We start from the raw sequence: 16,427 nt of genomic DNA, 5'->3' as shown, positions 1-16,427 counted from the left end.
GGACGCCTCGTAAATGAATGGAAAACGGTTTACAGGACACTGCACTTTATTCAGTATCAAAACACTCATACGCCCCGAGACTGGCCGCGTCCGTTGTCGGACCGCTAAGACACGCGTAGGTATCTCTAAACGTGACGGTTCGCGCGACCAAGATAGATTGCAAAGCTATATTGACAAGCTGAAACGGTGGCTTCACGTCCCTATGAAAGGTTTAGCAAGTAAATGAATGGCTGTTGCCGAAACTTAGGCCAGCACGTGAATACGCAGGCAAGATTCTATGTTCAGAATGGTTTGCAGTCTAGCCTGCTATGAAATATTAACGTCTCTAACCAAGACGTGGGTACGCCGACTGAAGACGTACACGCAAAAGTTCCTACAAATAAAAGTTAGTCACTTAAAATACATGTTACACTTTGCACATGAAAACGGAGAAAGTTACAAGACGAAAGTTAGTCAGTGCTATTCTCAACACTTATATGGAGGATCTACGACGATAACTATTAATTGGCTCATTAGCCGAAAACTGCGTACCACTACTACGCGGTCCTTAAACTGGACATGGATTACGTATGACAAGTAAAATTCCCTGGCGGGAAGAATTTAAATTAATTAAGAGCCGCACGAAATATCGTGCGACTGGGTTGGGGTCGGCGCCGAGTTAATTAAAAGGTTTCCGAAAACTTACACTATTGCTGAAATGTTGAAGAGATGCTAGAGCTGATGACCCGACGTTCGCGGAGCGCCCGACCCCTTCGAGCCCCGAACGGTAACTGAGCGCGAGACCGCCATGCGGCCTCGCGCCTAACCACGTGAAACGCGGGAAAACCGACCCGGCCAGTTTTGGACTTAAAGACAAGTTACAAAATATATGCTTATAAAACAATTAGACATAATTTCCCTTACATGAATCCTCTTTTAAATTGTTATTAATTTAGTTATTTTAATTTGACAAATAATTATATATATAATTAGTTAGGCGCATTGCCACACCCGGCCGGGCACTGACGTCGCTTAGGTGTTCGTCGCGGCGCACTTTCATACACTCACGCTCGGGCGTGTTCGATGCACTTAGGAGCAAGTGTTGTTGTGGCATAACGACCTTTGCGGACCAGAGGGAGCACCGGCGGTTGGCGTCACAGCCATTTGGGTTGTGATATCTACTCATACCTATTCAGCAAAGCATAAATAACCAATTTAAAAATAAAATAATAATGTAGCGTGACTGTTATAAACGTCTACAATCAAAATAATTATTTTTTTACGATTAAAAACATTTCAAATACTAATAATGATAAATGAATACCCCTGTCTGTAAGTTTAAGTTTGCTTTAATGTAATTTTTATTAAGGGTTTTAATAGTCTATATGAGATCACTTATGCCAAATATCTACAGTAGTAATATATACAAACAAAATAAAACAGATTCCGAAGGTAATGGTTGTAGGCAGGGGTGCCCACAAGAGGGGGGTAACGACGCAGACTGCGTCATTAAGATTTCGGGTGGGGGGGGGGGGGGGGGTTAAAAGACGAGAAAAATGTATATACCTATTATTTACATAATTATAGCTTCTAATGTAAAAATACGTTTCTGGTGCTTTGATAATTGAAAGTGATCTTGTAAATCAAATTGTAAACCGCGCACTTTCCTCAACAAAAGCAGTTTGGCATCTGTCGGTTCAGGATGGAAATATTACCTGATATGACCAAAATTATTATTAGAAAATCAGTTTTAATTAATGCAAAATGTGATAAAATATAATACTAAAAAAGTATAATAATATAAAATCATTGAGTAAATCATTGAGAAAATGACATAAAAAATTTGGGGGGGGGGGGGGGGGGGGGGGGCACCTCTGTTGTAGGGATACATTAGTGGATGCGGTATGTCGCATCTCTAGAAACCTCCATTTTAGTGGACGCACGTAGGGGTGCGGATGCATCCCTTGTGAGAATTCGAAAGCGCAAAGCAAAGATGGCCGCGTCCACTACGATGCGTTTCTACCGGATCCTTAAGCTGAGGGATGCATTAGGCTAGTCAGTGTAAAGTGATTCCTATATACCTACAGGCAAGATGAGGCCGCAGCTAGATTCGGGGAAATACCACAGTAAACGGAAAAGTTCAATCATGCGAATTGTTTAAAATATCATATCTACTTCATATTATATGAATATCTTGTTAAGTGTTATTAGTTCCAAATGAATCAAGTATTCTTGTTTGTAATTCCATGCACGGTTCGTAATTACTTATTGTTATTTGTTTACATGGGATTTTGTTCTTGGCGGCTTGCATTAGTGCTGTTGGCCAATGTTACGATAATTAATTTCTATTTGAAATCTATTATGTTTAAAAACACTTTTTGTTTTGTTTTTCTGCACTCAATCAGTCATGAAAGGTTTCAATTTCCGTTACAATATCGGCTTGGAATTTTAATAAAATTAAAAAGAAAAGTTTTGCTGATGTTGTTAGCACTGCTTAATAATACAAGTTGTTGTTGTGCGGCATGATATCAATTTGAAAATAGCGAATGGCTCATTCGAGGGCAATTATGTTGAGATTGTATAAAGAAATGCTCGCAGAGGCTAAAAAGTTTGACTCGTACAATTTCAGGTATTATATTAATTTAAAAAGTTGTGACATTTTCCTTTAAAGTTGGAAATAATGTTTTGCCTGAGAATTAGAGGTTAAGTAAATGTTCGACTGGAATTTTATAATGTTAACAAAAATTTTCATAAAAATGTATTAACTAATACTGAGCGGATTCTCATTTATCGTTTTAGATTGGGGCTTTGTTAATTTCTTAGGTTAGTTGCTCTTCTGGAAAAAAAATAAAACTTTCGAAAATGATATTTTTGATTACTATTGTAACCATTCAAACAATTTTATATTATTTTTAATGTAGCTTACATAACCTTAGTTACTGTTCAAAACGGGTAAACTACTTGAAACATCTCAATGCCCTTAAAAGATTTATCAAATAGAATGTGAGGAACTTAAAAATATTTCAGAATTTATTTTCAGTTTTTCAAATGAGTTATTTTTAAAATTCATATTAGATGGCTGTGCAAGTGTTGAAAACTTTAAAGTTATTATTTGAATCTGAGAATTTTGAAAAATGCATGCATTATAGGCATACTTACAGGAAGCTAGGAGGGGAAGGGCTAAAAGCAGAGATGAAAGGGTCGGGGAAGGAACTGGGAGGAAGTCAGGAAAGCGAGAGATGCATTAATGGAAAGGCTGATAAAAGGAAGGGGGCAAGGAAAGTTGAGCAGAAGAATAAAAGGGGGAGAGAAGTGTGTGGGGGACCTGGAGAAGGCATGATTGCTGCAGGAGGAGGTATGGTACGGAGCACAGGACAAGAAGCCAAGGGGATAGAGATATGGAGGATGTGACACCGGAGGTGAGGAAGCTGAATGGGAGGAAGGGGGCAGTGCCTGAAGGTGTAGGGAACAGCCACCTCAAGCTACGAGGTATCGTCAGGTGCTATATGAACAGTCACTGGAAGTGACAGGCAGTGGAATGGCTTGATTCTGTTTTTCTGTTTTTGTTTTTTTTAATTGAATGTTTAACAGTAAAGTTAGACTTTCACACAGTGAAGGACTGATCATTTTTCATGTCTTAACTATCAAAAAAATATTTTTATTATAATCAATTGAAAAATACAAACATGTATAACTGTATATTTTTCCTTGTGTTTTTTAACTGCTTTTCCCCCCCTTGTTTACTCTTATAGAAGGTGCTAGCAAGTTCTCCACTGCTAGTACATTCTTACTAGGTCTGGTACTTTTAATAGATTTTTAGTGTTTTAGTACATCTACCCACAGATCAGTACCTACTCCTTTTTAAATTAAAAATGTTGTAGGATAGCAAAAGTTTCCTCTTTTAACAACTTTAGTCAAAGCTGTTCTGTTCTTCCTTTTCTTTTTAAACTGCAGCAACTGAAAGAACGTTTTCAGCAGTGAAATTAAACAAAATTAAATCAAGAAACAAATTACGAACTCCTTTGGTTAAATCGAATACTTTTACCAAAAAAATAATATTTGAGATATTCATTAGGTACAGCTTTTACTGTTTCAGAACACGTAATTTAGCAAGCTGTTTTTAATGCCTTCGCAACCCCTCTTGGGAGTTGATTTTTTGTAAAATACCTCCTGAGTGCACCCCCTAGGGTACTTAAAAATATTTCCTCCAAATTTCAAATCTCTAGGTCCACTGGTGTAGGCTGTGCATGGTCTGTCTCAGTCAGTCAGTCAGTGTTTGAGCTTGAGCATCCTGTACCAGTGAAGTGACTTTGGACTTGTTTCTGAGTGCAGCTGTGGTGGGCGCACTGTTATGGGCTGCACTGAGTGATGGGCAAGGCAGTGGTGAGCGGGTCATAGCGGCAGGTTCACGCCGAGAACAGAAATGGAGTACGGGTGTAGCAGAAAGTGTTAGCGTCTCATGTGCTCAACTTTGCGTCTGCGCGATGCGTGTGCACTTCGTTGGTGAAACCGAGGAATCGTGTGGGCAGTTGGGGCCACACGAGAGAGGAGTGGGCGTGGCCCCCTCATTTGTTGCAAAATTGCTCGATTCTTTGATTCCTTGAATTGACTTAACGTTCAGATTCACAGCAGTGCTAGTTGTATTTTATTATCATTACTATTATTTCAGGGATTTTCCTGCATATTTAATTACAATAGCTCTCTTGAATTTTTTTTTTGTTGCCAATTTCGCCATCTGATTGTTATTACATTTTACATAACAGCTTTAAAAAATCACGCTGGTGTTCATAATTATGATCACTTGTGTGACATTTTACAGCTCTCAAATAACGTTTAGTAAATATCTGATGATAAACTTTGAAACAAAACGTAAAATGTGAGTGAGTTATAGTGAAAGACCTAGCCTTATGATGTGAGTTAAATTGGACAGCCATAAGCAGCAGTGTCACAGTTTTCAGGACTGTACAAAAATACTTCAATAGGCTTTGATCACATTTTTTTACCATTCCAAGTAATAGATTGAACTTTGTTTTTTTTTTTTTTGCAGGGTTACCATGTTATTGTGTTAGTAGTTAACTTAATTGGAACATTTTTTCAGGATGTACGCACTGAGGAAAATACGAGACAGTTTCAGAGAAAGCAAGCATCTTCAAGATTCCAGTCAGATACAAAAGGCATTTGAAGAAGCCAAGAACAACTTGGAAATTATTAAGAGACAGGTAATAAACTTTGATGAGTAATTATTTTTAGCAACATAAAATGATTAAAAGCGTATGAAATGAGAGTAAAATAAATTTTGCATTTTGGGTGCTGTTAGTAAAATGAAAAAGGTCCAGAAAAGTTAATTTTTAGGTGTTGAGATATTTCTGAATTATTCTTTATACGAGATTCTGATTTATTCCTCATAAAAGTTTGTAATACAGCCATCATTCATAAAAAAAAAGTTTATATTTAGGAGAACACAGAATAGTAATGACTCATTGAAAATATCTTTAAAAATCTTATTTTATAACCCTCTTCACCTCCCTCCCAACACAATCAGATATTCTGTAGAATAAAACATGAGGTTTAGCAAAAAAAAAAAAATGGACATGTATACAGTTTTCTAAACCTTATTATCGTAAAAAAATTTTGTAAGTGTGCTTGAATAATGCACTGACCAATTTACTTACTTACTACAAGTCAGTGGAGCAAATTATGCTTTGTTTTTTCATCTTGAGAAAAAGCCACTATATCTGTCTGTAGTCCATCTAACAATTCAAAGGTTTTATCGGAACTATCGAAAACTTAATGAAATGAGGGAGGATTTTCAACAGTCAAAATGGTGTAAAATACAGATTGCTGAAAAACGGAAAGAAACAACTTTGTAAATATCATCCTAAATTTAGTTTGAAGGAAAAAACCTTTTCCTTTCATGTTAAAAGATGGTCTCATCTTTTAGTCTGACTTTCTGTTGCTTGTAATGGTGTAGTAGTAAGAATGCCTAGCCTCTATTCCGAACGTGATCCATGTTTCTCAAGTTGGCAACACTGTGAGATTGCCACGAGTCTGCAAATATACTCTCTCCAAATAAGAATGTAGTCACCAAAAATAAAATGCTTGGTAGAGTTAGATTACTCTAGCTCGAAACAAATTGAAATTAATGTGTTTAGGTATCAGCTTAGCTATATTGGTTGAAACTCAAGTAATTAAAATGTAATTTATGTCAAGGAACTAAGTATCTAATAATGACAAGAGGCATCCTTTAAGAAAAATATTAAAGTAATTAAATAGTTGGATGTGCTTCTTGGCTCGAAATGATATATGTTGTGGTTCATAATGGAAATTCAAAGGCATTTTAGAATTAACATAAAAGTTTTGGGGTGTATTGAGTGCATATGTTTTCACAAGTCTGCAAATATATTTTTGCCACTGTCGAAAAATTGTTGGAAAGCAGCTAAGCATAGTAACTGCAGTAATGTCACTATCATTAACTGCCTATTGTAGTGAATAATACGAGTAAGCATTCTGAATTGATACATATCTAGACAATGACTGTGCTGATAACCGCTGCGAGATGTATGTTGACTGAAGTCTACACCACCAAGGTTATGCACCGAGGCATAGTTTTACACTACATGTTAAATGCTAAAGTGCTTAAAGTTCTGTCTCGCATACAATGCTGGTTATTTATTTATTTTGTCAAAACTATTATTTGAGAGATATTCCTGTAAATTTTACTCAAGAGCACTGTTGCATTTTGTGTTTCACCCCAAATTTGGTCACCAGATTTTTACCAAAGTCATGCAAGTTATCACTGTGATTACTGCTGTAAGATACCACTTAGATAAAATTATCAAAATTAATTTACTGGAGTTTCCTTTGTACCAAAATAATGTCGTAAAAATAAAAAATAAAAATTAATGTTGTGTTTGAAATCGAGCCTTAAGATGATGCAACCTCCAAGATTATTGTGGACTATGAACCACTGGGTCACTGATCCGGACCATATTGTTAAAATGTAACTATACTGATGACCCCTGTCTTGCCACTAGAGTTGTGTCGGTGATTGTAGGTTTTGATAACTCCCCAAGGTCATGAGTAGGTTCTCCTATGGGGTATCTTCCATAGATGTGTCTCATATGATGGTAATCAGTCATGATAAAGATGTAAAATGTAATTTTAACTGTTGCATTGTGCAACAAAGTAATTTTTATTTTGTATTGTTAAGGTATTGTGATCACTTTCTGCAAGACATCGAAGATACGTTCCAACAGCATAAATGAATGGTTATAATAATAACTACTATAAGTACATTTATGACGTTGAAATGCACAGTTATAAAAAAAAACAATATCTCCGTGTTGCTTTCTTGCAGAATGAAGTCAGGTGATAGTGTGATATATAAATTATGTTATGATCAGTGTATAATGTTTTTGAGTAGCATAATTTGAACATGTAATAATAGACCAGATTTGTATGTTTAACATTTGTCGTACCTAACTGTAGTCAGCAAAACATAATTCGTAGTCAATAAAAAAAATTTCTTGAGACAGTCTCATTTGCTAGATACGTATATGGATTTACAGTTTAGGGAAGTCAGTCTTGTGTATGTAAGTACTGATGTTTTTTTCTTTTTTAAGGTAAGTTAATTAGTTAAAGTTTTGATAAATGAGAAGGAAGACATTTTTATCATTGGAAAGGTTATAGAATTTAGATTCTCCAGTATATCATAGTTAATACAAGGGTGAAATATCCCAGCTTAAAATCTGTAATAAATTAGAATAAAAGGTATAATTTAAACAATGACAGTAAATAGTTTATGTATCTTTTACAATGGAACCTCATTATCAAATACTTTACTTCAGAGGATTCCTTACTTAAAAGCATTTTTTCAGATACTTACATTTACTAACAATTGTGTTTAAAGTACGTTCATTATTAAGTACTAAAAATTTTGATTTTTGACTAGATAAGGTCTTATAAATTGATGAATGTTGGCTGCACGCACGAAAAAGCATGACTCAATGTCACGTTCCACCTGAGCCGAGCGTGCAAGAACTGGCCAACCACCGTGCAAGAAAATCTTCTATAATATCAAACAGGTTAAGGCGGCCTTTTTAAAAGCAGCAATTTAAAAGTTTTTATTTATTTGTCCAATTTCATCATTTCAAATTAACAATTTACTGACATTGATTTGATTTCAGTTTATTTCTATAACTAATTGTTCGTGATTATATTTAAATAAATTATTTAAACCAAATTTGCAAAAACTGTAAATAATATTTGAAAAAATACAAAGTGTGCAATTTTTCATCAATGTTTTCTTATGATGTTATCAGGTAAAATTATTGCCCGTAAACCGAATTTACAGACGACCGCCCGCCCCCCCCCCCCCTTTTTTTTTTTGGTAGATATGTGTGCATTTCAATGCGTATTCGGTATTGTTCTTGCATTGTATCTTTGTTTTTTGTTTGTCATTTAGGTTGTGATTGGCCACCTGTACTCGACTGAGAAGCTGGTGATTGAGAACGAGGAAGTCAGAACGCGTCTCCGGCAGAAGGCGGGCACGGAAGCGTCCAGTTCCCCCGGGCAGATCAAGTGACTGCCGCGGCGAGCCCGAGTCTTCGCAGGCCTGCAGTGTTTGCGCTGAGCGCATGGACACCTCACAGTAACTCATTGTCCGCGTGCATATCACAGATATCACTTCTCCACTACTCTCAGCTTAGTGTCTCGCTTCCTTCGGCCGGCGTGAGCTGCAAGCTGGTTCATGTCCGCAGATTGGTCCTTTGTGAGCAAGTATTCTTGTTTACTTTAGTGGGCTGGCAGTCATATTCACCAAATGTGATATAGTTATAAGAGATTTAGAAATGAAGTACCCTTGTGTATTCTCTCTTACGTGTAAATAAAATTGTGTTTTGACATGAACAACTTTTACTGTTGCTTGAATGGAATTCAGTTTTTTTGATTTTCAATAATCTTAAATCACAAGTCAAATTATCTTTAGAGAAGCAACGTTTCCAAGATCAGTAACTTGGTCATAGTACACAAAATGATTCTTGCAAGTGCAGTACAGTAAACTCCCGATTATCCGCGCACGCTACGAAAAAATACAGCACATATGTATATCTGTATTTTATTACAAGTGAGCAAATTTGAACTCTACTGACGAGTGTATTGTGTGCAGTACACAGTGAAACGCCACAGGCCTTCTCGGAACTCACACAGTAGGCTGGCATGCTTTGCTATTTTTGTCTCTGTCACACTTTGATTCTAGTCGTATGGTTGCATTATTCAGTAAAATACTAAAATTTTAGCATCATTTACAATTTTTGAAGTTCAATTTCTTTAGGCGCGGTATGAAAAAATGATGAGAGTGAAATTTTAAGATATGCACGCATCACTGTAACACAAAATTAACAGGTTGAAGCTGCCCGCTAAACCACTCATTAAGTCTCGAAAAAAAGCTACCAAAAATAGAAATAGAACCTCTATTAGTCGCGCATGTTGGCACGCTCGTCGCCTCTGATCACTGTTTCAATATTTATAATATTTATCCACATGTTTCTAGTTTCTACATTCACAACACGTGTTTTAGTTTCATACAAGTGCGAATTATATATGTGCTAATAAATTATATTCAGTAGTGATTTAAATTGAATATTTTGATTAATATTATTTACTATTTGTAAATATTACTAAAAAAAATTATGCTTATATACTTTTTCAAGTGCTCCAATATAATTGAGGTTAACTATCTGTATGTATTATTTATTGATATAAATTAAAATATTATTATTGAATATAATTAATACTAAATATTATTAAATTATTAATGTTAGATAATTATTATTGGTTATTTAATATTTACAAAATAAAGAAATAAATTTAATAAAATATTTAATAAAAAATTTGTGATAAAAATTAAAAATGTACATCAAATTAAAATATTAATTTTTAATATTTATTATTAAATTGAATAAATAATAAATATTTATAAAAATAAATGAACCAATTTAATGAAAACTTTTTGATAAAAATGAAAAGTGACTATTAAATTAAGAAAATAATAAATATTTAAAAAAATGAATAAACTTAAATTAAATTTTTGAATTTATTATTAAATTTATTTATTTTCTTTTAAAATATTAAATAATCTATTATAAATATTTAAAATTAAGAATCTTATAATGTTTAGTACAAATTATGTCATATATTTTTATTATTCTCTAAATTTAATTTATTTAATTTTTAAAATTTAAACTGAAATTTATTGACTGTTGACTATCTTTTTCCAGCCCTTTTATTATTTTAATGTAATTAATTATTTGCATGCAATTAAAATTTATTTTTTAATGATGCTAAAGAAGTATAACTTCTCCGCACGTACATAAGTACACGCACCCATTTTTTTTTACAGTTAATTGTAACTTTTACTGTACATAAATTTTTAGATTTTTAAGTTTAAATTAATGTTTCCTTTTTTCTTTCCCATTTTCGGCTCTTTTGCGGATTATCCGTGATTTTCACTATCCTCAGTGGCCCTGCCACTTAATTTCGCGGATAATCGGGAGTGTACTGTAGATAAAGTTTGAAGAAATTAATTTGATTGAATTTTTTTTACAGTAAATTGTTTAGTAGCCAATACACATTTTATTGCAGCCACATTTTTTGTTCAAATTGTTCCAGATTAAAGAACTTATTGGTGACTGTAGAAACAGGCGCTTCAAAAAAATACTGGTTTACTTTCTCGCACTTACATCTATGTTAGAACAGTTCTGGGCAGAGACACTTTGTAGAATACTTAGTTTGATTTCATTCAAGACAGTAATTCTCCATTCTCAGAAATAAATATTTGGGACACAGCAAATTTTTTTTGTTAATAATGAAGATATTTAGTAGTAAACAAATTACATTTTTTTTTTTTGTTTTAGTCCAGAAATTATTAGAAAAACTTCCGTAATTAAAAATACGTAGTACTAGGTAAGAATTTTTGAACACTGTTAAGGCAATTGGTGCATGAAAAAATATTACAACGAAACTAATTGAACAGTACATATTTCTTTTGGATTCTTCTTTTTAAGTTAAAATATACAGTAGTTATTTTTTTTCTAAGTTATGTCCTTGTAAAAGTATTTATTTTTTTGCCAAACCAACAACATGAGAAAACTTAAATAATGTTAATTTAAAGCATATGTCAAGTAATTATTGTACATATAAAGTGTCAAACCAAGAAACACCTTAAAAAAAAAATTTTAGTTGTTAAATTTGCAGTTATGTTTTGAAAATTTCCATGGCTCATTGCTGGTTTAATTTATAAGATATTTAACGAATGAATTTCGATGAAATTGAAAATATTCTCAGTGGCATAAGACTGAGTTACATATGTATTCTTATGGTTGTGACGGGGTCGTTACCACAACGCCGAACGTACAATAATGCCGAATGCCAAATTGACCGCAACGCCGACAGCTAGAAAACTGCTGTGTACCACAACACCGAAATACAGTAATGCCGGGGAAGGGGGGGGGGGGGGCCTACAGGAGCAAAATGAAAAACAACTGAATGAATTTGTGTGCTAACCTTACCTAACCTAACCTTTGTGGCAGTCCTGCAATTACATTTTTCGGGGTTAATGTATTTCGCCGTTGTGGTAATTCGGTGTTGTGGCACAGCAGTTTTCTAGCTGTCGGCGTTGTGGTCAATTTGTCATTTCGGCGTTATGGTTTACAGCGTTGTGGTGCGTCCCCGTTGTGACGTGATCTGGCTAAAAACACGTACACTGAAGTGGTAGTTTCAGCTCTGCGTGTAAAACTTTAATTGCCGGAAAGAAAATGTCGGCGACGTGGCGCTGTGGGGTGGTGCTTCTTGGAACTACGTGGTCAGGCGGAGCTCAGGATGGCTGTTGCAGGGAGGGGGAAGGGGGTTGAAGGAATGAGGCTGGGGAAGGGGGAAAAAATGGTGTGTAGAGGAACAGAATGTCGGTGAGAAAAGGCAAGCGGATGAAGACACATGGTATCAGCCAAGGTCACACTTTGTAGTTGACGTAGTCCTTGCTCATGCAGAAATTACTTCCCATTGAAGAAAAATTTGTGCAGCAAAATTCTTTTTACTGTTTATGTTTTGAATTGAAGTAGAAAACTAATCAACCAAGTGTAATTGTGTTTTATTACCTAGGACTTGAAGCCACACACTTCTACGCCATATTAATATAACCATACCTATTATTATTGTGTAATGCTATGAATATTTTATTTTATAATGCAATAAGCTATAACATTTCTATGCACAATTAAATTTACTGTTCTTTAGATTTCCCCGGTGTTTATGTCCATCAGGCAAGGACAAAATAATACTAGTTTAGATATTTCTGGCTTCACTCACGTGTGTTAACATTTCAACAAGAAAAGACTACAAATGTTTTATTTTATATAATGGGAAGTTCAGTGATCGTGCGTGCGTGAGTACCACCTGATGAGGAGCGACGTCTGGACCAGTGATGCTTGAGGGCGGGGCCATTTCTCAACTTGTCGGAAGAGTACTTTCTCGCTAAATCTCTCGACTCCGCTCTGTTATAAAGGTTACTTATTATGTTTTGTCAACCGTAAATTTAAGCTAGTAAATACGTTTAATGTTTCGGGAAATTTGAGTCAGGAGTATGTGAAAGCTCTAGGCGGGACTTCCATGAATTAATAAATTTAATATTGTTATATATTTTTTTCAAAATGTCATCATGAAATCATTTCCCAGCAAGTTGGACACACATTTTTTTTTTAAATTCCCGAAGTCTAAGAACAAATAAAATGCAATAAAGTATGAGAAAACTGTTTTCATTATCAGAAGCTTAATGTTTGTTCTGCGGGAAATGCACAGTGAATTTATAAATTTCATCCAAACTTTCTTTTCCCAACATAATGCGTTTCAAAGGCAGAGAGCTGATGTTAGTCAGCTTGTGAGTCGGAGCGTGTGAGAGCGACAGTGTGTGCACTCTTGACTGAGTCACAGCCTCAAGATCAATATTATGACTCAAAATGTTAACAAAGGAATGAGTCGGCACCCAGAGAATTTTAGATATCCCATCTGTGTAAAACCAATAGCAACACTTATTTTAAGAAATTCCTAACATTTAATGCTGTTGAAACTTGTTGTCACATTGACATATTAAACGTCTGTTTTTCTTAGTTCCAAAGGCTCTGAAGAATGTAAAAGTTACAGTACCAGAGTTTATTTACGAAGTCAAAGATTTTAGCTCTTGCCCCTGTTTGTTGATTTGATACAAATAGCTGTATGATATCTGTATACGTTTATGATATTTATTAATTAAATTTCATTTTATTGCAGGCTTGTATGATTGGTGCCGAAACAAATCACTTACTATGCTATGAATACACAAGTATTTTTATCTATGCAACCAAAAAAAATCAGGCAGCAAATCTAGGCAACTTAAATACTATAAAAATTATACAGGAACTTCGAAGAAGAAATGTTTGTAAAAAGTTTCAAAGAAAGCAAATCGATAAATTGTACGTTATTTGTACATTATCAGTGATGTTCATTCCAGTTCATATTTAAGGACTATAAATATAGCCAGGTGTTTCATATGGTACACATGTAGTGAAATTTGAATGTGCCAATAATATGACAAGAAAATGTACAAACGAAACACTATTACAAAGAAAACGGGGCTGATCTAGACTTTCATTTGGGAGAGGACAATTTGTATAAGTTTAGTTTCCAGGAAATTCATTCTTGTTTTGTAATTATTGTGTTTGGAGCTAAAAATTGAGTTATTATTTATATAGTTAGTTATTAAAAATTTTAATTAAAAAAGTGTTTTCTATTTTTACCAATGACAAATAAAATAAAATAAATAGCAAAAAAAAATCCTTAAAGAGCAGAGAAAATTTCGTAATAATTAAGAATTTCAGCCAAGGCTTGGGGAGGGTGTGTGTTAGGCCCATAACACCCCCCCCCCCCTCCCTTTTTCCTTCCTCCTTTCGGAGCGCCTGTGAAGGATACTCACATCCATCACTGCAAGGCGCCAACTGTCCCGGTTGATTCCACGATTGACGAGAGGGGCGCAAATAGCTATTGCTTCAGAAAATAAAGATTACAGTAGCACCCACTATACTGCAAGAATATTTGAAAAACGGCCCTTGCCACATATTTGGCCATCACTAAAATTGCAGACACACATTTCGTGACAGAAAAAGAAAAGGGAGATCAAAAAATGTTGTAATTACTATGTCTACAAAAATAATATAAGCAGCTACAATGAAAGCATATGACACACACATTACTCAAGCTGGTAAGTTGTTAGGTAATAATACAACTAACCAAGCAAAATGCTTCATGAGCTTGATATTAAAATTTTTCAGGTGGCAAACAGACTTAAGTGTCGAAACAAGTGGTCAGTAAAAATGTGCTGTTTAGGGGCTGGCCTTCTGCACATGCAAGATCTGAATTGGCATTTTCACCAGTAATAAGTCTTTTCAATCACAGCCCAGGTTCAGTGATGAAAGGAGTTTTGAATGCACGCGCGACAGCTTATTAAAATAGTCGCAAAATAAGAGATCCGACAATCATACAACTGCCAAGCGAAAATGTGTATTTACTACTCAGCTAGATTGTGACTAGCTGCCCAGCCCGATATTTCTGCAGACTCCTGGCTGGTGACTTCCCGACGCATGCTGGCATTCTGCAGGTAGCCGCACTGGCTGGTTCATGACCTATGTTTGCTGAGTCCTCGTCTGAAGCTGAGTGTTCCTGTTGCAACAACAATATTTAACATTTATAAAACATTTCTACACTTTATTCCATTCTTATAACAACACCCTGGCTATGTCGCTGGGAGGTGTGACATTCAGCAGTGCATATATACTAGAAAAATACTTGGCAAAACCATTTGAAATTAAAATAGGATCTTGTGAAACAACTCCATTGTTTTTTTTGAGATTAATTTTGTCGATAACTATTCTTCGTTATTTTGACATATTGCCAAAAATATTGTGGGGTTTTCTTGATATTGTTTATCTTACATGACCAATAAATATTATCTCTTTGATCAGTTTTTTTTTAACTTTGGTGATAATAGGACAAATATGTGTAATATGGCATATTGTTACTACTTTTAAATTATTTATGAAAAGTTTTATTTGATTTCAAAGTTAGAATAACGTCCTTGGAGAACCTTGAAAAATTTGGAAGCTCGGGAAGTCAACAATGGGATAAAATTATGTATATTATCACATTAACAAATTTTTGAGAATTTTTTAACTGTATGTTAAATGAACTTTATGTAAACATTAATTAAAGTTATGAAAACTGTTGCTTGTGTACAGCAAAATAGTAGGTAAATGTATTGAAATAATAAACTTTAAGTGAGATACTAAAACAATGGAAGTATGTAGATACTTGGCCTAGTTTCCTAAGTGACTTATCCATTCTGGAAGCCCCTCTATACTGACAGCGCTTAAAACTGGCTAAAATAATGTATAATTTGAGGGGGTTGGGGTATTGATTCCAAACATGAGAACTTTCCCCCCACTACTTTGCAAGCCATTTACGAGTTCCTGAATCTCGCACTCACTTGAGTTGCATGTGTATCAGTTCATTCATTACTTTATAGGGTGAGTAGCTGTTAGCAAGCACAGTAGGGACTCATTCATGTTGGTGCCTGCGTTAATGCACAGGCGAATGTTAAAATGGTTCATTACATTTAAGTAAAAAAAAAAATCCTGAAGTTGCATGAAGGAAAGTACTTGGGCTTGTATGAAAGGATTTGTGAATAGTAAGTTGCCCGTTCTAAATTTGATTTCTTTTTAGTTAGCAATCTGTTAGGAAAAAGAAAATTTAAATTTATAGAGACTAATACTAAAAGTTTGTTTAATAGTTTGAAAGAAACTAGAAAAATGTAAAAATACCATCAGGAGTAGTAGTTGGTATCACATATTCAAGTTTACCCCTGGATCCTGATGGTATAATCCTGTAGACATTGAGCATGTGATACATGATACTTGCGGTTTTAATTTAGTATGTAAATATATTCTATTCAAACAAAAACTCTACTGTAAAAAAATGTAATAACAAATAATGTTGGGGTCTAGTGGAAATTTTTTCATTCGTATCCAATGTATGATAATAATTCATTGTTTCTGTTATGTCCTGGATCTTTAGACATACCTGCAAGCACCATGTACTACTGGATGAATGCATACAGGATCATGCAATCAGGATCAAGGGATATGTGATAGTTAACAATTACCCCATCAGAAGTGAGTATAGTTTAACAAAGATTTTAACATATTTAGCAAGTAAAAAAATAAATGTTGAGATATCCATCTGAGGAAAAGGGGTGGAGATTGGTTTGACTTAAATTAAGAACTTGATAGAGTTTGCACATATTCACAAATGGCGGCTCTAGGAAGGGAGTACAAAGAAGGACGAAGTTGCAGAACATGATTGTTAAA

At 34.6% G+C, this 16,427-nt stretch overlaps 1 protein-coding gene across 1 annotated transcript; it reads left to right on the top strand.

Moving 5' to 3' along the window:
- Positions 1–2,466: 2,466 nt before the first annotated feature.
- LOC134530707 (LYR motif-containing protein 4) lies at positions 2,467–8,889 on the top strand. Its single transcript, XM_063365808.1, has 3 exons — positions 2,467–2,608; positions 5,078–5,198; positions 8,444–8,889. Exons 1-3 carry the CDS (start codon positions 2,526–2,528, stop codon positions 8,561–8,563), a joined length of 324 nt encoding a protein of 107 aa, XP_063221878.1. The 5' UTR covers positions 2,467–2,525; the 3' UTR covers positions 8,564–8,889.
- Positions 8,890–16,427: the final 7,538 nt, after the last annotated feature.

The sequence above is a fragment of the Bacillus rossius genome, chromosome 1 (genome assembly GCF_032445375.1).
Source record: "Bacillus rossius redtenbacheri isolate Brsri chromosome 1, Brsri_v3, whole genome shotgun sequence".
In the NCBI taxonomy this organism is placed as follows: domain Eukaryota; kingdom Metazoa; phylum Arthropoda; class Insecta; order Phasmatodea; family Bacillidae; genus Bacillus; species Bacillus rossius.
The sequence above is the reverse complement of the archived record's forward strand: the minus strand, read 5'-3'. Positions and strand labels throughout refer to the sequence as shown.

Coding starts and splice junctions, on each gene's coding strand:
- LOC134530707 (XM_063365808.1), top strand. CDS start 2,526: ATGGCTCATTCGAGGGCAATTATGTTGAGATTGTATAAAGAAATGCTC. Junction 2,609..5,077: donor TTTGACTCGTACAATTTCAG/GTATTATATTAA, acceptor ACATTTTTTCAG/GATGTACGCACTGAGGAAAA. Junction 5,199..8,443: donor TGGAAATTATTAAGAGACAG/GTAATAAACTTT, acceptor TTTGTCATTTAG/GTTGTGATTGGCCACCTGTA.